This window comes from Castor canadensis, chromosome 12, assembly GCF_047511655.1.
Source record: "Castor canadensis chromosome 12, mCasCan1.hap1v2, whole genome shotgun sequence".
In the NCBI taxonomy this organism is placed as follows: domain Eukaryota; kingdom Metazoa; phylum Chordata; class Mammalia; order Rodentia; family Castoridae; genus Castor; species Castor canadensis.
The window spans coordinates 46998337-47024869 of record NC_133397.1 but is presented as its reverse complement, the minus strand read 5'-3'; the positions used below and the strand labels follow the sequence as shown (position 1 = coordinate 47024869).

Below are 26533 nucleotides of genomic sequence, written 5' to 3'. Positions count from 1 at the left end.
AAAATCACACCTTTAAAATTGGGGGAATAAAATATATTCCCCCAAAGGAATATATATTACTATATATTCCTAGAGAATATATAAGAAAGGAAGATATATTACTAAATTCACACTTATTAAGCATTTGTGAGTTCAATTTGGAGGGTTTTCAAAGTTAGCAAGGCCACTGCTCTTTTGTACACTGGGGAATCTTTAGAAGGAATAAGGGAGCACAAGTCTGATGACCTATCCCCAAACTGTGAGAAACCAGAAGGCTTTAGTGAACTAGTTGAAGGGTTGGTGGCAGCTTGGCTTGGAAGGCAGGGAGGTCCAGATGCAGCCAAGAAAGAATAGGTTGGCAGAGGGTTTTTAAAATCTATTCTTAGCCCCACATTGCCTGGGGAAGATCATTGCTTGCCCCAGGGCCATAGAACTAGCATTAACTGCTTACCATCTGTTGTCAACAGTAACATCAGAACAGCATAAAAGTCCTTCCAGGATAAGGTGATGAAAATGGGTGCATGCTGCCCCATTGGGCATCTCCTTCCTCCACTGTTCCCCCAGCAAAAGTCAGTGCTGCTGGTGTTGGGGGTGGGGGGGGTAATAGAGAATTGGCCTAGTAGAGTGACAGTAACTGGTGAGGTTCAAAAATGGTTTTGCTAGGGGAGGAATGACCTATGTACGACAAACTACATACACTGTAAAAGAAAGAAAATTTTAACATATACTATGAGAAGCAGAATTATTAGCGACAATATACCACAAATTTAAAATAAGCATAACAAATAACCTCAAGAATAAAGACGTTAGTACTAATAGGAGGCAAGAGAGAGTATAAGAAATGAATCATGTAAAATGGTGGAAATTTTTTCAAAAAAGTTGACTTTAAAAACTAGATAAGATAAATAATGAGATTCATAAACTAGAAAATCAGACTATGACGCTCTACCAGAAGGTAGCAGGAAAGAATGAAGAAATGAAAATAAAAAAGCGAGGAGATATGGAAGGTAGAAGTACCAATACCAGAATCTGAAAGAAATCATGAGAATAAATAAGAATTTTAAAGATAACAAAGGCTTTGTATTGAAAGAACTTGGCCATAAAATGGTAGCAGGGGCAGCAGTAAGAAGTAGCGAGGGCAGCACAAGGGATGCTGGGTTTAAGGAGGCACCTGCAGGGCCCTAAGGGTAAGTGACTGGCTTCTTAAATTTTGCTCCAGGACTCTCAACTTGCTTCACTCTCCACCTAGTTCTTCAGGGTGAAGAAAAAAAAAGTATTATATACATAAAAACTCAGAACATACTATCAATAAGATTGCCTATCTGGACATAGTGGTAAAAGCCTGTAATTCTATCACTCAGGAGGGATTCTGAGCCAGAGTTCAAGGCCAGCCTGAGCTACAATAGTGAGACCCTGTCTCAAAAAAGAGGGTCAGGGGGCAGGCCTTTTGATTAACTTTAACCAATAGGATGTGACAGAATTGACACTGCAAGTTACGTGCTTTAAGAAAGCCTTGCAGCTTTTAGTTTTTGCATTCTCAGGAGCCCTGAGCTGCCAGGTGAGAAGTCCAGCTACCCCGCTGGAGAGACCACATGGAAGAGAGGCCCAGTCATTCCAGCACCCCAGCCAAGTCCAGTCCTCAGACCACCTGTCAACCTAATGTACCACACAAGTGAGACCAGACTACTGAGCTGAATCCAGCCCACAGATCCAATGAGCAAATGACTGCTTTTAAGCAACTAAATTTGAGTTAGCTTGTTATGCAGATGACTAACACAGAAGTACATCAGCAGAAAGTCATCTAGGTCAATTAGAATTGTCTTTTATTTGTTTTGTTTTTTTTCAGTACTGAGGTTTAACCCAGGGCCTCTTGATTGCTAGGCAAGTGTACTACCACTTGAGCCATGCCCTAGCTTGTTTTTATTGTTTCGTTTTTGTTTTTGAGAAAGTTTGGCTAACTTTATCTGGGCTGGCCTTGAAGTAGCTGGATGAATTATCTTTTAGATAGTGATCTAGAATCTTCCAGAATAACTTAAAAAAGGACCCATCTCTTTTTGGGGACCACTAAAGTACTCTGAATTACTGTAGAGGGGAATTTCTTCACCAGACATTTTACCTATTAAAATTAGACAACTGCTATGCTCAATTTATGGAAACATGAGACATTTAAAATACTAACAATAGTGAAGAATATCTAAATGTGAAAACATGAAAGGAGTCATTCAGGTTCTTGGTGGTTACTATACTTAAGAATTCAAATTGGACCCAACTAATTCCTAGAAAGGAGCCTTATTAAGTGAGAACTAGAAACATAAGGAAAAGTCTGTGAAGAATGTTTGAAATCCACTCTGATTCTTGGACACCTGATCTGATTAAAATAAGAATTTTCTAAATAAGTTGGAATTTATACATTTTTATTTTATCAATAAAGCCAGGATCCATGCAAACACACAATTTGCTCAGAAAAGTAGAACTCTTACTTTGATAAACCTTCTTTTTAAAATTTTTTTGTTCTTCTCTGTTTAAAAATTTTCACTAGTAATATTTTTCACTTAGAAACTTTTAATCATATTTATTTATCTTATACAAAAAGATTATTAATGTAAAAATATTATAGATCTTCAAAATACAGTAAAAAAAAAAAAAAAAAGAAAAGGAGAATAACACATGACCATAGCAAGAAATCATTCTTCTGTTATACCTTAGTGCAAAAGAAGCAACATAAACAAAAACCTATTCTGGAAAATTAATTTTACCACTGTATCTGAATTTGCAATTCAAAAGAACACTAAAATATCATGTAGTTGATAAGCAGCCAAAGTTTTATTTAAATATGAAATACCACCTTCATCAATTTGATCAGCTTTTCTAATTTATAAAGATTCATTATATAAAAACAAATGCGAAGGCTTATTCTTAAAGGGACCCAGCCATGATGAAGCCATTTGTTAACTAATATGGATGGCGGCCAGGAAATTGTGGTGGTACAAGACATAAAGGGCACTTTCATTGTCAGCACAAGATAACATTGCTGAAATGCCAAAGACCAGGCGTAATTAAGTGGGCTGGTGGAACAGAATGACTGTGAGATGACTTTTAATTGGTAGCAGCACATGTTGATATGCACATTTTCTGTTTATGTGCATATATAAAAATCTGGCAAATATACACAAGTCTTTACACATTAAAACATTTTCTTTTTTTAAAACTCATTTAATCTAGTATCCAGATACCACCTAAAATAGGGATTTAGTTGCAGGCCTATATTTTACATGTTAGTCTTCTTTACGACTTTGTATAATTAGTTGAGTAGTGTACAATTTTCATTAAATTATTCAATAAATATTTATTGGGTTTGGGCTTTATACTAGGCCTTAGGATATAATAATAAACCAAGTAATGGGAAATACCAATAAAAGAGGAGCCAGAGAGAGTGGGAGGAGGGGGGAGAGGAGAGAGAATTAGAATCCAGGAGCAAGTAAGCCAGGTTTTCTAAAGCTAAATTCTAACTCAATGCCTAATTTAGTACAATGCAATAAATAATAATAGGAGTAGCTACCATTTCTGTCTACTGTGTACCAAGCACTGTGGTAGGTGTTTTACATGTTGCTTCATTTAGTTCTCATAACAATCCTGAAGTGTTAGAATTATCAATTCTCATTTCATAAATTGAATAAAGCAAGATGATGAAATTTAAATAACGGACCAGAATGAAACAATTCTAAGTGCTGAACCAACACTAAATTGCATGAGGAGTGGCGAAGCTGACAAAGTTATTATGATTTTCAACTAAAAATGGGAAATTGAGCATCTGTATTTCCTGCCCTTCCATCTCCAAACCCTAGTAAAATGACAGAAAAGAAATTAATAGGACCTAGATCCTTAAGAAGAAAAAAAAAAAAACCCACAATGGAAGCAAAGATGTTAAGGAAATTGAGAGCTGAAGGGAGATGGGTAAGTGGCAATTGGCTTGAGTGGAACTTAGAAAACTGGAAGCACAAGTGGTGTTTGTGGCGATGAGAGTGGGGTAAGATCAAGCGAGTTCATGCTGCAGCATTCTGGTCAGGGAAGGGAAGGCAGGGAGCACCCACAGCGAAGTACAAGGTAAAGTGCCAACAGGATTGCTTGAGGGACCCAGATTACCCGTCCTCCACCCCAGGCAGGGACTTATTTGCTGGATTCCTCTCTGGCAAAATAACTCAGTGGAACAGATCTACAGACCCGGATTTGGGGGGGTCCCTTATGAAATTGCTGGCCCTTCCCTGACCAGCTCTGTCCACTATCTTCCACTGCCCTTCCAATCCCCTTCAACTAGATTAGAAGCCCCTCCTTATGCCAAAATGACTGATTAGTTAATCAAAATAGTTGAAGCAAAAATCATGTACCATTCTTAGAAATTTCATTTTAACCATTTCATTCACCAGGTTTTTCTTGCAGTGCCAAGCTGTTTTTTAAGCATCCACTAATTAGGATCCCACTGTGTTTCTTTTTTTTTTTTAATTTTAATTTTATTCATATGTGCATACAATGTTTGGGTCATTTCTCCCCCCTTTCCCCCACCCCCTCCCTTACCCCCCTCCCTCTCTTACTCCCCACTTACCCCTTGATACCTGGCAGCCACTGTGTTTCTTGTACAAACCATACCTTGAATGCATCCTCTCCGGTTCTGTTTCTTTAACAGAATAAATGCAAAGTCCCCTCCAAACAAAATGAGTGCAGAATCTTTCAAGATTCAAAAAAATTCACTCCACTCCTCTTTTATAATTATTTTGCCCATATCTAATCATATTTTTAAAGCTAGTGACTGGACTTTTATCAAATCTTTCCAGAGGCATTCAACTTTTAATGTTTTATACAAACAACTGTTTTCTTTTCATACTCAGATTTTAATTTATAAGAATATGTAATTAAATTATGCAAATTCAGTCACAAGTATGCAGACATAAATTGGTTTGGAAACAAGCCTGACTTTCAAAGCGTTTCTCTACCTCCTTGGTCTGAATTTTATGCCCATCTCTTAATCCCCATATTAGGAGCAATAGAAGACACACAAGGAGATCAAATAGGGCTGAGTAGGTTATGTTCAGGAATTTCATTTATTTATTTTTAAAAATTCATATGTACATACAATGTTTGGGTCATTTCTCCCCGCTTCTCCCACTTTCTCTTACCCCCCAGCCCTCTCCCTCTCCCCCTCCACCCCCTCAATACCCAGCAGAAACTATTTTGCCCTTATCTCTAATTTTGTTGAAGAGAGAGGATAAGCAATAATAGGAAGGAACAAGGGTTTTTGCTGGTTGAGATAAGGATAGCTATACAGGGAGTTGACTCGCATTGATTTCCTATGCATGTGTGTTACCTTCTAGGTTAATTCTTCTCGAACTAACCTTTTCTCTAGTTCCTGGTCCCCTTCTCCTATTGGCCTCAGTTGCTTTAAAGTATCTGCTTTAGTTTCTCTGCGTTGAGGGCAACAAATGCTATCAAGTTTTTTAGGTGTCTTACCTATCCTCATATCTCCCTTGTGTGCTCTCACTTTATCATGCAATCAAAGTTCAATCCCCTTGTTGTGTTTGCCCTTGAGCTAATGTCCACATATGAGGGAGAACATATGATTTTTGGTCTTTTGGGCCAGGCTAACCTCATTCAGAATGATGTTCTCCAATTCCATCCATTTACCAGCGAATGATAACATTTTGTTCTTCGTGGCTGCATAAAATTCCATTGTGTATAAGTACCACATTTTCTTGATCCATTCGTCAGTTGTGGGGCATCTTGGCTGTTTCCATAACTTGGCTATTGTGAATAGTGCTGCAATAAACATGGGTGGGCAGGTGCCTCTGGAGTAACCTGTGTCACAGTCTTTTGGGTATATCCCCAAGAGTGGTATTGTTGGATTATATGGTAGATCAATGTTTAGCTTTTTAAGTAGCCTCCAAATTTTTTTCCAGAGTGGTTGTACTAGTTTACATTCCCACCAACAGCATAAGAGGATTCCTTTTTCCCCCGCATCCTCACCAACACCTGTTGTTGGTGGTGTTGCTAATGATGGCTATTCTAACAGTGGTGAGGTGGAATCTTAGTGTGGTTTTAATTTGCATTTCCTTTATTGCTAGAGATGGTGAGCATTTTTTCATGTGTTTTTTTGGCCATTTGAATTTCTTCTTTTGAGAAAGTTCTGTTTAGTTCACTTGCCCATTTCTTTATTGGTTCATTAATTTTGGGAGAATTTAGTTTTTTAAGTTCCTAGATATTCTGGTTATCAGTCCTTTGATGTGTAGCTGGCAAATATTTTCTCCCACTCTGTGGGTGTTCTCTTTAGTTTAAAGACCATTTCTTTTGATGAACAGAAGCTTTTTAGTTTTATGAAGTCCCATTTACCTATGCTATCTCTTAGTTGCTGTGCTGCTGGGGTTCCATTGAGAAAGTTCTTACCTATACCTACTAACTCCAGAGTATTTCCTACTCTTTCCTGTATCATATGTTCAGGAATTTTAAATTTATTCTACAAATAATGAGAAGAATTGGAGGACCTAAAGGAGGAGAGGGATATCATGGTTGTTTTTAAAAAGATCCTTCTAAGACAGGCACGGTGGTACTTGCCCATAATCCCATTTAATTGGAAGCTGAAGCTAGAGGATCATGAGTTTGGGGCCAGTCTGGACAACATAGTGAGGACCTGTCTCCAAAAATATAAAAAGACCTTCTGATCAGGATGTGCAAATACATGGAGGAAGAAGACAGGTGGTGAGTAGCAGTGGTAGAGCTACATTGGTTACAATGAAGATGGAGAGATTGAATGTAGAAGAGGAGGGAAAGAGGGTTTTAGAATGACTTGTAGATTATCAAAGCTTGAGTACGTGGAGGAATAGAAATGGCCTTCATTGATAGAGGCATATGTTTGGATGGCAGAAATGAAATTTATTCTAGTACTAACAAGCCTGAAAAGCAGATTATCCAAGAGTAGCTGTTTAGTAGTTGGTTATGTGAGCTTGAATCTTTATGAAGAGGCTCAGGTTAGAGAGAGAAATCTGGTTCTTCATTGGTTCCTTTCACCTTTAAACGTCTAGTCTTTGTTTCATCCACACTGGGTAGATCTCTTGATTACCCGTGTGTTAGGTAATGATATTAGCACGTCTCTCCCCCTCCTATTCCCATCTGTTATCAACTGCTAACATATATCCTATTAAGTATTTTTATCCTTTATTATTATCATTTATATGAAATAATGATTTTCATTATATTTCCATACTTGCATATCCTATTCACTTTAATATTCACCCCCATCTCCCTCTCTTCTCCCCCTTCTTCCTCCCTGTGGTCACCCTTTCTCCATAGTCCCCCTTCTACTTTCATGCCTTTTTTTTTTTAAAGCAAAGTTCCATTTATGAGAAAAAACATGGTATTTGTCATTCTGAGTCTGGTGTACTTTGGTGACATTGTATCTCAGGTTCCATACATTTTCCTGCAAATGACATAATTTCATTCTTATTTATGGCTGAATAATACTCCATTGTGTATATATGCCATATTTTCTTTATCCATTCATTGATTGATGTGTGCCTAGGCTGATTCCCTGACTTGGCCATTGTGAATAGTGCTGCAGTTAACATGGGTGTGCAGGTGACTCTATTGTAGACTGACTTTGATTCCTTTGGATATATGCACAGGAGTGTGTAGAAGGAGCATATGGTAGTTTTCTTAAGTTTTTTGAGGAACTTTAAACTGATTTCTATTGTGGCTGAACTAATTTACATTCCTAAAAGTTGAAAACCACTAAGTAGTATTTACAATATATTATTTAATTACATGAGTTTTATTCATGTAAGGAACAAGTATTGTGCTGTTTCCTTCTTGGTGGGTTTAATGCACAGTGCCACTTGGGAGAGTGGCCCGGTATCCATGCCAAATTCAATCCTCTTCTCTAGGCTGGGAATGACTTCCCCTGAGACTTTGAAGACAGCAGCTCCACCATGCCCTTGCATCAAAGCTTCTCAATTTCATGGTGGTTCTTATTCCTTAGATGGTGATGTTTTCCTTTCTCTTTATGGAAATTTTTAGAATCTTCCTTTCATGATGGTTGTCTTACAGTTTCATAATGATATGTAGCTGTGTGTGTTTCTTCCTTCATGGTTGGAAGTACTGTGGCCCCTGCAGTGCCTTTAGTATAGGGAAGCTGTCTTCTTATATGAGAGGCTGAGCAGAGTGCTAGTTATATTTACAGATGCAAGAGTCAGGCTATCTGGGTTTGAATACCAGTCATTCACTGTGTAGCCTTGAGCAACTTATCTAAACTTGGTGCTTGCCTTTGAAGTTCAGAACATGCCACCCCAAAAATGCCACTGTGGTATGCTGCCTATCTTGAGTTACTGGCACTTGAACACAGCGATGCAAAAAAAATATTCTGAGCTTCCTCCTTCTTCTTAGGAGATGGAATTTCCATGTGAAAGATGTCTCTTCTCTACCAGAAGGAGAACATCACCCTTGTCATCAAGCACAGGAAACGGAGCCTGAGGGAAATCTGTATAGACAGGCGGTGGTAAACCAACCCTTCTCCACCCAGCTGACTTCTGCAGTCCTAGGCCCTTTTGCCTTTTCACATTTACAACTCTGTCCGATTCAGTACATAATAAGAGTTCCATTCTGCCTCTTTGGGTCTTCATTTCCTTATGAAGGCTCTAGTGCTACATAAAACTTGTTTTAAATCAATTTGGCTGTTTTTGCAGTGGGCTCATTGGTAGTAGATGTGAGACCTTGCTGTCTGCCTGGTGCCTGCCGCCCCAGTGAGGGGAAGATGCCTGGTTCTCCTTTGTGCACCAACCTGCTTGCAGGTTCCTGATCCACAGCATCTTGATGGGGTTTAAAGATGTTCACTGGTATGGTAAACTTGAATAATGAATGAGAGCTCTGGCTGGGTGTGGTGGTACAGCCCTATAATCCTAGCTACTCATGTGGAGATCGAGAAGATCACCATGGTATGAGGCCAGCCCAGGGCAGAAGTTAGTGAGGCCCCGTCTCAACAAAGAACACTGGCATGATGATACAGGTCTGTAATTCTAGCTACTTGAGAGATGAAGTCCAGGCCAGTCCTGGGCAAAGATGTGAAACCCTATCTGAAAAATGACTAAAGCAAAAAAGGGCTGGGGGGCATGGCTCAAGTTGTAAAACACCTGCTTAACAAGGGTGAAGCCCTGAGTTCAAACAACAGAACCTTGAGAAAAAAAAAAAAAAGGGCCAGATGGTGCACGTCTGTAATCCCAACTAATTGGGAGGCCAAGACAGAAGGATTGTGGTTTCAAGTTGGATTGGGCCTATCTCAGAACACATTAAAAGCAAAAGGACTAGGGGTATAGCTCAAGTGGTAGAGTGCAATGGGTTTTACCCAGCACTGAGTACAAGCCCCAGTACTGAAAAAAAAAAAGGAGTGGTGGTGAGGGAAGAGTGAGAGAGAATGAGAGCAACCTCTGGAACCCCACTGAGGGGGAGAGCCCTTCACAGAGATTCTGCACTAACCTAAGGACTGAAAGCCTAAAGACTGGCATGTACCCCTGGAGATCTTTGGGATGGATTTTGTTGATAGAAATGATGACCTCTGGCTGATGCTGTGCAGAGCCTAGGAACTTACATCCTTCCTGTACTAACCTGTCTGAGCAGTGGTCACCTTACTAAACTAGAAACTTTGGGACAGTGATGTACCAAGCACATAGTGTTGTTGGTATGGCTGGAGAATCCCTTGAGCACACATGGGTTTCAGGACCAGCCTGGGGAGTAAATTGACCCCATCTCAAAAAACCAAAAACAACCTTATTTACATTTGTTTTATCAAAAATATTCCAATAAAATATTCTAAGGCAAAAAAATTTGTATGCTTTTCTCTTATCAATCTTTGTGTTAATCTAATTCTTAGGTCCAGCCAAAAGCACCTCAGAGGATAGAGTTTCTTATCTGCAAATGAGAATATTAATAGTATTATCACACTATCATATTACATAGGGTTTGTGTGAGAATTAAGTGAGTTTATGCTTGTAAAGTTCCATAAGGTGCCTGGTAAGTAGCATATGCTCAATGAATGTTGTGTTTTGATAGTTTTCTGCCTTCATTCTTGCTCTTCTTTTCTGGATCTCTAGAAAAGTTGATCCTTTATTTTGCTTTTTTTTTTCTAGGTTTTTGTTTTGTTCTTTTATACTCTTGATTGCCTTTATCCATACCCTTCTTCTGCCAAACCGTTTTGGCATAATTCTAATCTTTGGTTGTCTATTCATAATTAAGAATAGGACAAGAACTAGCATGATTTTCCAAAATAACTGGTGTGGTAGTAGATATCTGGCTAAATACTGGCTCTGAAAGTTTAATGTTAAGCCAGGGTAGAATGCTCATGTCTGGAACTTCCATTTGAGGAGCTGACTCTGAGGAACCCTCTGAGTTCTCCTGCTCCTTTATTCTTACCTTCTCCGGTGCACATGCTCACTGAGCCCACTGGAAGTTTTGTTAGGCAGATTGGCTTTTCTTTGTGCCTTTCCTTCTAGACATTGCTTCTTTTTTCTCTTTTATTTCTCAATAGGCTTTCATTCTTTCCCTCATTCCAGAGAGTTCTTCCTTCCATGCTCTTCACCTTTTTCAGTTTATTGCTTTGTTACTACTTAATAGTCTTGGGAGACAGGAAATTTAGCTACTTGTGCTCAGTCTACTCTTCTGAATCAGAAGCAGAAACTATGAACTTTCTAAAGGAGAGGTCACAGTTACACGTAATAGTCCTCTTCATTAACTCCCTCCCTTGAGGTGGAAATCGTGCTGAATTGTGACCGTTTGCTAACATCGTGACCTTCAGTCTAGCTGCCCTCTGTGTCCTTCTCTGGACTGAGCAAATAACAGGGGTCAGAAGGCTAAAATTGAGAGCTCTAAGAGTAATCCTTTGTTGACTATTGTCATGTGTTACAGCTGCTTATGAAGTTTAGCTTATGAACTTTCTATGGGTCAAAAACCAGAGTTGATAGTCAATAAAAATGCATTTTTATTTTATCTTGATCCTGTACTTGGTTAAGACTTACTAAATCCTACCACAGTAGAGATGACTAGGGTGTGGACTAAGAAAAAGACATGACTTTAAAATGTCTTAGTTTATTGCAATGACCTTGTTACATAAAATCAATTTAGATATGAGTGTTTTGTCTATATAACAGTATGTCCTAAATTATGTTTTGTGAGATACCAGTCATGTGAGACGATCTGGAAAAGGGTGAGATGCTCAATAATGGGGAGAAACAGCATTCTTTATTCTCCCTGGAAATCACCATGCTTTCGCTTAGAATAAAGACATCAAGAATTCTATAAGTTAAACATTTTTGTTACCTTTTTAAGTTCATGTTTTGCAAAACTTATTTGACCACTTCCTGGGGTTTTTGGTTTTTGAGCAATATCTAGAAACATCATACAAAACTTGTATTCCTCAAAGTGCACCTTGGAAAATACTGCCATTTAATATTACCTACTATTTTAATAGTTACAATTTTTTAAATTTGGTGGGAACAACAATGGGCAGAATGCTCCTAAGATTCTGACTTGGAGGCCAGTGCTGTGTGCATGCTTTCAGCTCCTGTAGAGAGGTGATTTTCTCAGGAGCCTTCACACGTCTAATACATCCTAATTCAACAGTAGCAAACTGATAATAAAAGAGGCTTTACCACTGCCTCCCTTACCTATTCCACAGGAAGGCTTTTGCATCCTGCTGTGTTTAGCTGGCAAACTTAACAGACATGTTGGTTTTTGGAAGTCGCTTCTCTGGGTACTCTTAGTGTCATAAGGTGGCTGGATGGTAGGTTCCAGAACTTCACCACGTGGCCACCAGTCATTCTTTATAGAAAAATATCGGAAACACAAAAGAAAATACTTTTGGGCATTTTCATGTATTGCAGAGAACGTTCAGTAATTCATTTCATTAGCTATTCTAGTATAAAGTAGAGTTCTTAAATCTAAGAATAAATATCTTTTCACAAAGACTATTTCTTAAAAGACACCTAAAAATTATCATATATTTTTAGCTAAACTACAGCTGTTAAATTTTTAAGCTTTCGTCAATAGATAAAGTGGTAAAATCAATAATATAGTTATATTTCTGTGCTTTATACTATAATTTTATTATTTATACTGAACATATTTAATTTAAAAAATCATGTTCTGTACTCATTTATTCTAACAAAACAAACCAGGGGTGGTTTTCAGTGTTTAGTAGTGCCTCACACCATGAAATATATTTTATATTATGTAAAAGCACACATTGCTACCCAAACATAAAACTGAATCAAAAGTTTCACAAAAAATGAAGGGCAAGAGGGTAAAACAGGTCTTTTCTGAGGGCTGGTATCAGTGGGAGGGGTGTGGGCACAAGGAAAGAGGAAATGAGGGTGAATATTGTGGATGCATTTTGTAGCCATCTATGAAAATAGAAGAATAAAACCTGTTGAAATTGTTCTACGAGGGGAAGGAGGGTGAGAGAGAATGATGGAGGGGATAATTCTAACTAAGATATACTGTAAGCACATATGTAAATATCACAATGTATCCCCCTGTGCAGCTATTATATAATAAAATCAAAAAGAAAGTAAAAAAGAGTTTCACAAAAATGGATTTTTATTACATTGCAGAATGCTCAGCTATATTTCTACTCTATTGTATTTTGTTGCTCTTTCTCTTGTTTCATTTCACAATGTTGCTTGCAGTTCACACTGAGTTATAATTCACTTATGACTCAGTTCAAAGCACTTTGATCTAATGGGAAGTATTTCTACTGTCACTGAATTTTTGGTAGTAAAACAAGAGTATGTAGGGAAGGGAGATCTGATCAATTTTTCATTAGCACATATGACCAGTTGATCTCTTGGAAGTTGAGAAAGCAGTGAACTGTTAGTTGACTTAATTCTAATTTTAAAAAAAACCCTAAAATATGCTTGATCAGGGAGAAGAGAGCCTTGAGGGAAGTAGCTGTTACATCTGGGAGCTCCTGGTTATGATCAGAGAATAAAAAAAAAACCTTGAGTATGATCAGGTATCTACCTTGGGCTCTAAGAAAGTACATTTGCCTCTAAAAATCAGCTATGGTTCCATTGTCAAGGCCTTTAAAATATGGTTCAAAGGAATGTGTAATTATAATAATAAAATACTAACAATGCAATTGAGGCTACATTGATACAAAAAAGAAAAGGCATCTCAAGAACCCTGTATGAACAGTACATGGTGGTTCATGCCTATAATCCCAACTATTCAGGAGGCAGAGACAGGAGGATAGTGAGTTTGAGGCCAGCCTGGGCAAAGGTAGCAGAGAGACCCTGTCTCAAAAACAAAATAAAAACAAAAGTGCTGGAGCATAGCTTAAGTGGCAGAGAAATTGCCTAGCATGTATGAAGCCCTGGATTCAATCCCCAGCACTGAACAAAGCAAAACAAAACAAAGCAAGCAAACAAACAAAAAACTATGTGGCTGCAGAGGGACTCAGATCTCTAAATAGCTTGACTTCCAAAAAGACAATCATCTACAGAGAAGTGTGTAATATCAAATTCCAAATCAAATTTTCAACTGATTAGAAGACCGGAAGCTTAGAAGCAGGAGAAATACATCAAATATGCTAATGGCAGCAAAAATAAGGTTTTCTGAGGGAAAAACTGGAGCAAGAAATCGAGAAAAGACTAACCATTTGGAAAGGATGACACTGTTCAAAGCTGAAAATGAGAACCACGTAACTTGAGGGTCTTTACAAAGGAAAATGACCTTCAGACTGAAAAAGCCCGGATAAGCACGTCCCAAAGACCAGCTAAGAACTGAAGAGTAGGTGAGAGGCTTAGATCCCACTCTGTTACTTTAAGTCAGTGCCAGTTTGGGGGCCAATGACAGATTGCAACCAGGAGTCCTGGGATAACAGGCGATCGTAAATGGGTGATTTCTGAAGAGAGCAAAGAAATTTAGTAACTAGGGATTTTTGGAGAATAGATCAACTAATGCCCATATTTTCAGAATAGGCTAAAACATGAATTTTACAAGTTAAAACTACTTGATAGAGATACTCAGAAAATTCTTGAACAGATTACTAAGCAGATGGTGTCTTCTCACTGCATGGCTAAAAATAGTCATCTTACTGTCGTCAGAGTGCCTGCTTCTTGCAGTTCTCCCCCACTCCCTTCGTGATTATGACAGTGCTTATTGTATATATATATAAGGGACTAACAGGCCTTATCCCACTTCCTCTTACCACAGTTCTGTGAGGTAGGCACATCTCTTTACAGATGAGAAAACTGCCAGGAGATTGTTACTTCCCCAAGGTACATCACTAGCAAGCCACAGCGCTGCCACAACTTCAACCCTCACCTGTCACTACAGATCCCTGAATGTTGAGCAGCATTGCTCCGTCAAATCTCCCGTGGAATGCTAAGCCAGAGAAGCACAAACTTAATGACATTATTTCGAAAGCAAAGATAAGTGTCTTAGTCTGTTTTGTGTGGCCCCAACAGAGCATCATGACTAGGGAACTGGCCACCAACAGAGATGTATTGGTTCACAGATTTGGGGGCTGGGAAATCTGATATCAAGACACCAGGTCACAGGCAGGTTTGAGTTCCAATTCCAAGATGGTGCCTTAGACGCTTACATAGTGGGAGGTAATGGTAAAAGGATGGCAAGAGGGGATCAATCTTACCCTTTCATAACAGATTAATCACACCATGAAGGAAAAACACTCATGGCCTAACCATCTCTTAACACACTATTACCATGGCAATTACACTTCTACATACATTTTGGAGGGGACAAACTTCCAAACCACAGCAGTAAGTATCCTGAGGAAGTTCTCCAAAGAGGAGGTCATAGGCATATGATCTATATCATCTGCTTTTGTTGATCAGAAACTTATTTTGCTAATACTCAAGTCACTGGAAAAGTGATGCTGGGTAAATGAGACATTAGGAAATGCCTGGTGAACAGACTTCAACTTTTTTCTTAAATAAGAGCGTTATACAATTGCCATTCTTAAGGTGGAGATACCAGTTCACCTTTCATGAAGTGAGAATTCCACCAAAATGGCCTCATTAGTTTCACAAATATAAAGGAAATGACACACAAATTTTCCTAAGATCTGATTGGTGACTTTAGGACCCCGTAGTTAGTGAAGGGGTTATGATAAAGTTGGAAACACAAATAAGAATTGACAAGTGGGATTGCATCAAATTAAAAAGCTTCTGTACATCAAATGAAATAATTATCAGAATGAAGACACAACCCACAGAATGGTAGAAAATCTTTCCCAGCTGTTCATCAGGTATAGTATTAACATCAATCGTATGTTCTCCCTCATATGTGGACATTAGATCAAGGGCAAACACAACAAGGGGATTGGACTATGAGCACATGATAAAAGCGAGAGCACACAAGGGAGGGGTGAGGATAGGTAAGACACCTAAAAAACTAGCTAGTATTTGTTGCCCTTAACGCAGAGAAACTAAAGCAGATACCTTAAAAGCAACTGAGGCCAATAGGAAAAGGGGACCAGGTACTAGAGAAAAGGTTAGATCAAAAAGAATTAACCTAGAAGGTAACACCCACGCACAGGAAATCAATGTGAGTCAATGCCCTGTATAGCTATCCTTATCTCAACCAGCAAAACCCCTTGTTCCTTCCTATTATTGCTTATACTCTCTCTACAACAAAATTAGAGATAAGGGCAAAATAGTTTCTGCTGGGTATTGAGGGGGGTGAGCGGGAGGGGGTGGAGTGGGTGGTAAGGGAGGGGGTGGGGGCAGGGGGGAGAAATGAACCAAGCCTTGTATGCACATATGAATAATAAAAGAAAAATGAAAAAAAAAAAAGAATCTATAAAGAGCTCAAAACATTAAACACCAAAGAACAAACAATTCAATAAATGGTAAATGAATTGAACAGGTCTCGAAGAAGAAGTACAAATGGCAAGTAAATAAATGAAAAAATGTTCAACATCTTTTCCCATAAAGGAAATGCAAATCAATACAACACTGAGGCCAGTGCAAGTGGCTCCCACCTATAATCCTAGCTACCTGGGAGACTGAGGTCAGGAGAATCTCCATTCAAGGCCATCCTGGGCAAATAGTTTGAGAGACCCCCCCATCTCTAAAACAGCTAGAACAAAACATACTGGGGTGTGGCTCAAGCAATAGAGCACCTGCTTTGGAAGTGCGAAGCCCTCAGTTCAAATCCCTGTACCACAAAAAACCAAAACAACACTAAGATTCCATTTCATCCCAGTTAGAATGGCTGTCCTCAAGAAAACAAACAACAAATGCTGGCAAGGATATATGTGTGGAGAAGGAACCCTTATAAACTGTTGGCGGGAATGTAAATTAATGCAGCCACTATGGAAATCAGTACAGAGTTTCCTCGAAAAGTGAAAACAGAACTACCACATTGGAGGGAATGTAAGTCAGCATACAATAGAGATACCAGCATACTGTGTTTATAGCAGCACCTCACAGTAGCCAAGGTATGCAATCAGCCTCGGTGCCCATCGGCTGAAAAACAGATGAAATGTGATGCATCTATATATGGACTTTTATTCAGCCATAAAAAAGAATGAAATTATGTCAATTGCAGGAAAATAAATGGAACTGGAGATCATGTTAAGTGAAACATATGCAGACTCTAGGACTAAACAAATGACGTGAATATAAAAGGGGGACTCTGTTTGGGGTGACACCAGTAGGAGGGATAAGGAGGAAAGGAAAGGGTTATGGGGGTGAGTACTTTATATGCATGTATAAAAATAGAACAAAACCTATTAAAAGTTGTTAAAAACAAAACAAACAGGTGTAATAGCTTATGCTTGTAGTTTAGCTACCCAGGAGGCAGAAATTTGGAGACAGAGATTCAAAGCCATTTCAACCAATAAGCCAGGTATAGTGGCATATGCCTGCAATCCTAGCTACATGAAGGGCCAAAAGTAGAAAATCAAGGTTTAGGCTGGCCCTAGGGAAAAACATGAGACCCTACCTGAAAAATAAAGCAAAAAAAAAAAAAAAAAGGCTGGGGGTGTGGCTCAAGTGGTAGAGCACCTACCTAGCAAGTGCAAGACCCTGAGTTCAAAACCCAGTATCAGGGGGGAAAATAGTAAAAAAAAAAAAAAAATTAAAAATTAAAAAATCACTATTCTGTGGCCCATCACTAACATTGGACTGTGACAAGATGACATGGAGCTATTTATGAACTTGGAAAAGTCGCCCAGTGTCATGGCTTGGTCTAGGGACTTGGGTCAGACTACATTTTGCAAATTATAGAGTGTTTTGACCAGAGAGACAGTTGTTCCCAACTCAGTTTTGGACACAGAGCAAGGAAGAAGTCCTCCCTTCTACTCTAATGCCTGTCTTTCCTGCCCCAGGATGGTAGTGGCTGGAGCTCCATAGCAGGGAAATTCCTGGAAATTCCTGATGGTGGGGCTCCCTCTAACCCCTGACCCCAAAAAATCCTGATGGCTGTTCAGTGCAGGCCCAGTGGTCACATTTAGAAGCCAGTTGTAAGGAAGTCTGTAGACTATCTATACTCCTGTGGTCTCTAACAAGAGTTTTAGTAAACTTTACTTATTTCCCATTCTTTGGTAAATAATGAGAGGGTCCTTGGAGAAGAAGTGGTAGAAGCAAGTGGAGCATTCTGGAGAAGCCAGAGAAGAGAATGCAAGATGGGATAAACTGGGCTCCACAGCCACAGCCATGGCCTGGCAAAACAGCTGGTGTGACAGCGGCCATCTGTGGAACATAAAAGTCACAACATAGAGATTCCCAGGGAAATAGGGACTTTTGACAAAACCTGCACTAGACAATGGCATTTTATTAGTAGTTCTCAGTGGCTTTATAAACTTGAAGTGCAGTCAAGGTCATGTTGGTTGCATTGTACCTAACCGTATCTCTAGTTTGCTATAGATACCAGGAGGGCTAAAAACAAAACAAACAAACAAACAACCCAGCTCTTTCTTTTTAAGCAATTCATAGTGTCTCCCTTAACAGTTATTCCTGAATTATGTTGTCGGGAACGCTAGTTGGCTAGCACATTAATAGATGTTGTCAAAAGTTTCCCATAGTTAAATAAATTTGGGAAATAGTGAGATAAACAAAGCAAAACAAGTTTATCACAGGGTTTCTTGGAATGTTTATATACCAATGTAAACTGTGAAGTTCTAAGAAGGTTATATAAAAATATGCCTTTTCTGAAACTTATTTGACTTTGGAAATTTATTTTTTGAAGACCTGGGCAATAGCTAGTGCTAACTTTGGAAAATATCGGCCTAGTAAATCTCTTTCAAAGTACCAATATTGAGAAATCTAAGAAAACCAAACTAATTTTCATTGGATATGACTGAGCAAAAAAAAAAATCTCCTTTTTACTTTTTCCAGGAACCCCCAATTTTATGTCCTTAGATAAAAATGTATAAATGGTAATTTCATTCAAAAATCTTGTAAATAAACAAAATCAACCAACTTTGTGTTGAGTTCTAAAGACATTATCTTAGCAAAATACATAAAACATGTCAGTTAAATATTTAGGGAACTTCAATTTCTTTACTCCATCTATTTTGTTTATTTTTTCGGCAGTACTGTGGATTGAACTCAGGCCCTCACTCTTGCTAGGCACGCGTTCTGTCACTTGAGCCACTTCAGCAGAGGACCTCACTCCATTTTAAAGCCAGAATTACTGTTAGTTTTTTTTAATCAAGCTAACCTTTAGAAAGAAACCTGTCATGTTATATAAAAGAATAAAGTTCACATGTATGTGAAATAAGAGTTCTTTATTATTCCTTGGGTACTTGGAAGTAGGTACATTTAACATGTCATCGTTTTGTGTTTTTGTGTTTGAAATATGAATATTCCCTTTACCGCATTTCCAAATCCCACGACTTTAACTCTGTGGTGCGTCTGTGTCTCTTTGGAACTCTCCTCATTCGCACCCACTACCAGCCTCTCTTACCTGTGTCCTTTTTCACTTCAAACTTACTTTCATCTTTCCTTATAGGACTAGCACTAATAAACAGCGGTCCCATTGCTACTGTCAGCTAGCCTTGCTGACGGCAGCCTAACACCCTTGTTCTTTTACTTTTTTTTCAAAACATCTGCAAAGTATAAAGTAAAAGAGAATTAGTTGGGATTAATTTTTTAAGTTTTATATTTCATATTTCCATTCTCACACCAGCTTCTTTTTGAAAAAGTATCTCCAGTATAGGGACCGGTCTAGTGAAGAGTTTGCCTTCGATTCAGAGTAGAATTTAGGAGTCACTTGTTAGCTACTGAGAAATATGACAGCTATTCTAAACTGGTGTTCTGAACCAGGCTTATTTCCCTATTGTAAATTTGGTCTAACCATCTGACTGACTTCTTTTAAATCCAAAATGATGGACAGGACAGCACCCCCATGAATACATTTGTAAAAGGAAATAGCCTAAAAACCATCCATGACCACGAGAACCCCTCCCCCAAATCTCATGTGCACACAGTGCTGCCGCGGCGGTTTCACGACAGGAACAGCTGATGTCATCAGTGTGGAGAGCCCACAGAAAGCCATTTCCTTTCGATGTCAATCAAGTCACAGTCCACGTGACTCACGCACTGGCAGAGATGGGGAAAGAAGCAAGTCAGGCAAGGTTGAGATCAGGCAGGTGGGTACTATATTCCCTTCTTCAGGCGCCATGCTGGAAAACGCTTACCTGCACACTGCCAACTACCTGTGCCTGGTTTCTTTTGAGTTCCACCCGTTGGTCACTCCCTGGGCGCAGCTCTGCATCGGGTCTCCTGCATGGGCTCTCCCGCTACCCGGAGCGAATGCTTACTGAGCTATGCCTTTGTGCATCCTGAATGCTCTTCTGTCAGGTCCCCGTGTGGTCGGACACCCTGCCCCCCAGGCCATGGCTCAAATGTCACCTTCTGGGTGCGGCACCTGACAAAACATCTATTCTAATCCTCTCCAAACCGTGAGAGCGATGGTCACTATCCTCACTATGTAGATAAGGAAACTGGAGCCTGGGAGGAGTAATTGACTTGCCCAAAGTCACATAAAGAACGGGCAAGCCTTCCGTACAGCAATGTGCAGAAATCATGAATGCCTTCTGAGCGAGAGGAGGGTTCAAGAAGCTTTCCCTGTATAATTTCATTCCTATGACTTTCTGGAAAAGGCAAAACTATGCAAAACAGATCGGTTTTCTGTAGTGGCTCCAGGGACTCGAGCAGGGGCAGCGGGTGACCAGGGACTAGTGTAGTGAACAGAATTCTGCGGGCGATGACTCCACTCTTGCCAAAATGCACAGAACTCTACCTACGAAAGGTGAAAATGCGGCTGGTAGGCAGAAAAGTGTTCCCGAACCTGTGACTATGCTACTTCATGTAGATTCAGGATTTCTTTTCTTTTTTGGCAGTACTGCGGTCGAACTCCGGGCCTCATACTTTGTTAGGCAAGTGCTCCACCACTTCAGTCATGGTCCTGCTAGGACTCACTATTTTTTGGATAGGGTCTTGCTTTTTTTTTTCTAAGCCTGGGGCCAGCCTCAGACTGTGATTCTCCTACCCACTTCTCCTGTATAGCTGAGATTACAGATACTTACCCCATGCCCAGCTTATTTGTTGAGATAGGGTCTCCCTATCTTTTGAAAATTTATTTTTTATTAGCATAAATTAATTGTACAAAGGGGTGTCATCGTAATACTTGCAACTTGCATGTAATGTACTTTGATCAAACTCACCTCATCTATGTTACTTTTCTTAACTGTCACTAACTTTTCTGCCTAGACTGGCCCTTGAACCATGATCCTCTTGATCTCTGCTTCTTGAGTAGCTGGGATTATAAGCACAGGCCACCATGCCCAGCCCTAATTCAGAATCTCAACTGAGATGTGGAGATTGTCCTGGGTTATTTGGGTGGGCCCAATGGAAACGCAAGGGTCCTTCTAAGAGGAAGGCAAGAGAGTCAGAGTGATTTATGATACAATGTTGATGGCTCTGAAGAGGAAGGGGCCATTAGCCAAGGAACGTAGGCAGCCTTCGAAGCTGGGGAAGGCAAAGAAACAGATTCTGGTTTTGGACTTCTGAACTCCAGGACTGGAAGAGAACAAATCTGTGCTGCTGTAAGCCAGTGCTTAAGTTTGTAGAAATTTGTAACTGTAGCAATAGAAAATTAATAGATAAATCACATTTCAACAAACCTAACTTATAAAACAGATAATGGAATCTATTTAGTGTGGTATGGTGAGTAAGAGGGGATTGGCTACACCACAGTCTTGGGTCAGAAACATGACCCTGAGATTTCCTTTCTATGTAACCTCGACATGTTAATTAACCTCACTTGAGTGTGTGTTATCATCCACAAAATACTTTCAATAATGTCTCATAGGAATTGTTGTGAAGACGAAAGGATACAATTTATATGAAAACAACACTCATTCCTAGCACTTTCCATGCTTTAAATAAGCGGTAGATATTATTTTATAAAAGTATCTGAATTGCAGAGTGTCCTAGGAAATTTCTATATTAGAATATCTGTTACAAACACAATATTATGGAAGACCTCCCCAGGCGTCACTTACTGGCAACAACCAGATCCAATCTAGAAAAATGATGATTTGGCCTCTTGTCCTACGTACATATTATTTGTATGTCAGAGTTATCTGCAAGAATAGTTCCAAGCTGCTGCTTTTAACCACTGGATTATAGACAGGAAGGGTCACCTTCCTGAAAATAGACTGTGACCAAACTGTCCTGCAAACCAGCCCACGCATCTCAACCTCTATTAGGATAAAACAAACATCTATCCAACCTGCTCTTCTGACCCTTCCTTAGGATCTATGTAGGGAACTGGTTCATTGTATGTTCTTATATTTGTGTTTATAAATTTAGCATAATTTACACGTCCTCTTCCAATGCATGGTTTTGAATGTTGTATGCTTTTTCCAGGTTTTTTTTCAAGTTTGATTTCTTCTTTTATTTCAGTTACATATGCTATATCAGCATCTTCTATTTTATGCTGTCTGAAAAACATAATTAAATAGTATATATTTTATCTCAATAAGCATTTCAGTAAATCATAATTAAACAAGATTTAAGTACATTTTAAGCATTAGCCAAGACAATTTAGGTTTTATTAATAGTGTTTTCTAGGCTTATGCTATTGAATATAATTCTGAAAAATGTAAAAGATAAAGGAATCTGTGTTAATAGTGATCAGCCATTATGATGTACAGTATAGTGTACTGTATAGACTCTCATCATTTTAGAATAAAGACCAGTGATCACACTTACAAGTCATATTTGCAATGTTTATGCATTCAAATGACATGCTTAGCTGAACTATTTTCCTTAAATCTTATTATCAAAAATTGCCTTTCCTCCCCATTTACCTTAAAATCTGCCTTCTGGACAAGGACAATCATGTAACTTTAAAAGCCAGTGCTGCTGGGTCACACCTGTAATCCCAGCTACTTGGGAAACGCTCAGATCAGGAGGATCAAGGTTTGAGGTCAGGCAGGGCAAACAGTCCATGAGGCTCCATTTCCAAAATAACCAGACCAAAATGGACTGGAGGTGTGGCACAAGTGGTAAAGTGCCTGCTTTGCAAGCACGAAGCCTGAGTTCAGACTCCAGTTCCAAAAAAAAAAAGTTCATTTAGCAAGCTTATCAAAGTTACAGATGACCACCGATATTTTGTCTTTTTGAGAAAAGACCACTGTACCAGCAAAATACTTTTTGCTTCTAATATTTAAACTGCTACAAAATAAAAATTACTTCAAAAATTATTGAAATAAACATGAAAGAAATGCTTAAAATAGCTCATAGAACATCCTCCTTTTTCTTTTTAAATAAAGACAAACATATGATAAAGGGCAGCATTTAAAAATTTCATATACTTGTAAAATATTACCTTGAATGCTTTTTACATAGAAGCTTTTCAAATCAAATCCCTGTGCCCCAGAAGGTGAGCCAATGAGGTTCCTAATTTACAGTTTCACCTTGTACACGGCCATTAAAATATAACCCCTATCTTATTTCAAACCAAAGCCAGGTCCATCACTTCTCTCACGGCATTTTTCAAGGAAAACCGTCAAGTGACTTTCTGCCTCCTCGGCAGCCCATGGCCCACTCCACAGAATCTCTTCAACCTCCTGCAAGGGTCTGCCCCACTTCAGCTCTCTCTTCTCCTCAGGGCAGTTGCACATGCTGTTCCCTCTTCCCGCGCTCCTCCTGATCCCTGCTTGGCTTGCTCACTATTATTTAGGTCTCAGAAACCCTTCCTAGGTCTCCCCCTCCCCACTCCATGTATGCTCTTGCATGTTTTACAATTGGGGTTCATTATGGCCTCTTTGTACATGTATGCAATGTATGTCAATCATATTCTCCCTACCTCTCCTTTTCCCTTCCCTCTGACTCACCTGTTGCCCTTCCCTAAGTAATCTCCTTTTTATGTTATGTCCTTTTTATTTTTCTTTAGAACTAGATCCCACATATTAGGTAAACACATGGTATTTGTGTTTTTGAGTCTGGCTTATTCACTTAAACTGATAACCTCCAATTCTATCCATTTTCCTGCAAATGACATAATTTCATTCTTCTTTATGGCCAGCTAATACTCCACTCCATGTGTTCTCCATTTTAGGGCTTTGTCCATTTCTTTTGCAACACTTACCACAATTTATAATGCATGTACCGAGTTTTTTGTTTACTTGTTTTTAGTAAGCACCAGAATATCCTTACTAGTCAATGAGTTCCATGAGGTGGGAACTGTTTCAATCATCACTGTTTACCCAACACCCAGGCAAGTGTCTCCTTCATCAAAGGTAAATGGCTTGCCATTATAATATTTACATATTTCTGGTGAATCTGCTGGAATTATTTTTCCACTCTAGCTTTGACTAAGCTGTATACTCTCAACTCTCACTCCATTACACATAAAAAGAACATTCAGAATTCTTGTAATTTTAGTTCCCTACTTCCCAACAAAAATTGCTCTCTGTAAAGGATTTGGAAAAACTGATTACTGATAAAGTATAATTCCTAAGTTTTTTCTATTACCTTTCCAGAAATATAAGTATTTATTTAAAGGTTGTGACTTTTGAGTCAACTTATCACTGTGGACTACTGGCATCAGTTTTTCCCATCTGTTTCTCATGGCTGTAACCCAACAATACATTTGTACTAGAATTAAGTTGGAGGGAAAGGACTATGCTTGCACACTTACACACCATTAAACTCATTTGATTAAGTACTTGTGGTGTGAATGGCTATACATAACACATACATGTGAAATAGATGACTGTATAGTAATCGCTCTTTGTAGAAGGCAGTACAGATAAAAACACTAATGGGCTTTGAAATTAGTCAGACCTGGATTGAAGGCCCAACTCTGCCATTTAGCATCTGAGCCTCAGTTTCTTTATTTGCATGGTAAGAACAGTAATATTTTGAGAGATGTGAGAATAACATTAAATAATTCATTCTTTCAGCTAATATTTATTGTGCCTGGTGATGTTTGGGGCACTGAGTATACAGCAGTGACAAAACTAATAGAAATTGCCCTCGCAGAGCTTGCACTCTAGTGAGGGAAGGCAGATGAGAAATCAAATGGTGTTCAGTGGTAAAGACCACAGTACAGTGGGGAATGTGGAAAAGGCAGGCGTGTATGTGGGAGGTAGGCTGCATTTTTAGGCAGAGTGGAGGCTGCACTGTGAAGGTGGCAATTGAAAAAAGAAAGAGGGGAGGGAGGGGGCTCAGTGGATGTTTGAGGGAAGAGCATTCCAGCAGAATGAACTGTGACTACCAAAGCTTTGAAATGTCCCTTTCTCTGGAACACTCACTCAAGTGTGGTCGCTGGAGTAGAAGCATTGACCCTGTTAGAAATATAAATTGAAAGTGCTAAATCATGGTCTCTGTGCTGGTTCCCAGGAGCCTATCTTAACCAGCTCCTAGCTAACTCATATGCACATGGGAGATGAGAACCACTGTTTCATGACAAAAATACAGGCATGGAAGCAGTTCCACTATTAACTAGCTTTCCAACCTTGCTGCCATTCATGGTTCACAAAATTTTCAGTACATCATAATCACCTGAAGGCCCTGTTAGAATTGGGCCCCACCCTCAGGCTTCTGATTCAGGGTGTGTGGGGGGAAGAAACCCAGAAGATCTGCATTTCTAACAAGTTCTCAGGTGGTGTTGGTGCTGGTTTAGGGATCACTCTTTGAAAGTCTCTGCAGGTGACAGCAGGAGGCCTGTATGCTGGAATCAGAATCCTGCCAGAAAGAGGTAAGTGGTAGACCCAGCCAAGAAAGGGCAAGGTCTTGCTAGAGCCTTGGCTTTTACTGCGTGGTGCCCGGTGGAGAGCAATGGCCTAACCTGCCTTGTAAACACACCGGTGTGCTCTGTGGACGGGCTGCACAATGTCAGGAGAAGAAAGGCGACGGCTGTATCCCGGCCTGAAGATGCTGGTACTAGGGACAGGGTGGGATGACAGTGCAAGCGATGAACGCCCAAAGAGTCTGGATTATTTCAAGGGTGACGCCTACAGAATTTGCTAATAAGTTCAACGTGGGGTGTGATGATTTCAAGATGACTTCAAGAATCTTGGATCAGGCAATGCATGCGAAGTCCCTGGCACACGGCATGTGCTCAGTAGACCGTGCGCTTTTAAAATGCATTGCTGTTAGTGCTCAGCTCCAAGAAACCAGAGGTAGGAAGGGTACTGGACGAGGCTTGGCCTGGACTGTAGGTGCTGGGGACCATCCATCGGGTCGCACTGAGCCCTCTGTATGAAGGAGGAAAATACTTTTCAGAAGAGAAAATAAAAAGACAGACCCCAGCACTTACTGGTGCTTTTCCTCCTCTCCCTCCATGGGCACCTAAGGTCCAGCACGTGACAGCGACGAGCCTTACGAGAAGAACTGGGACTTAGCGCTGCCAGGAGCCGCGCGCCGAAGCGCTACAACTATGACTCTTACGTTGCTAAGCAACGGAGGCCTCCGGGCGCGCCGCCTGGAGCTGGGCGGGTGGGCGGGACCCAGAGCGCGCAGGCGCAGTAGCCGCAGCCAGCTCGGCGGCAGAGCCACGGCGCGGGTGCGCGCAGGGAGGGCGGGAAGCGGGGCCCGGGGATTCGTATTCCGCCCCGCCCCCGGCTGGACACCCTTCGTTTGAACTTGCCCTTCCCCCTACCGGACGGGCCGGGTGTTTATCGGTGCAGACTGAGCCCTGGAGGGATCAGCGAGGGGCGGTTTCCTGAGCCTCCCCCGCAGTCCCAGGCCCCGAAGCCCACCGTTGCCCCAGCTGTCTGCAAAAGTGCCAGCAGGCAGCAAGGAGGCTTGTATTTAACGTGCACCGTTAAATACCGTGCAAATCGTGATTCTCTGCTCCTGGGCTGCCTTGCCTTTGCATGAGGATGCTCAGCTAACACTGTTATCCAGGGTTTCTGACACGTCCTCTATCCCTGGCCCTGTGATGGTTCAGTCCCGTTAATGCTTACATTGACCTGGGGCAGGGGACGGCTCATCTGCTGATGAGGCCCGGGCCCGGGGTCGGAAAAGGGTGGAGCGGG

General features: G+C 40.2%; 1 protein-coding gene across 1 annotated transcript in view; it reads right to left on the bottom strand.

Annotated features, from left to right (window-relative positions):
* The window catches only part of Cimip6 (ciliary microtubule inner protein 6), a 30523-nt gene extending 4599 nt beyond the window's left edge, over positions 1 to 25924 (bottom strand). Inside the window, 3 exon segments of the mRNA XM_074049019.1 lie at positions 11673 to 11826; positions 21775 to 21985; positions 25813 to 25924. Coding sequence (XP_073905120.1) covers positions 11673 to 11826; positions 21775 to 21985; positions 25813 to 25838 — 391 coding nt within the window. The 5' untranslated portion in view covers positions 25839 to 25924.
* Positions 25925 to 26533: the final 609 nt, after the last annotated feature.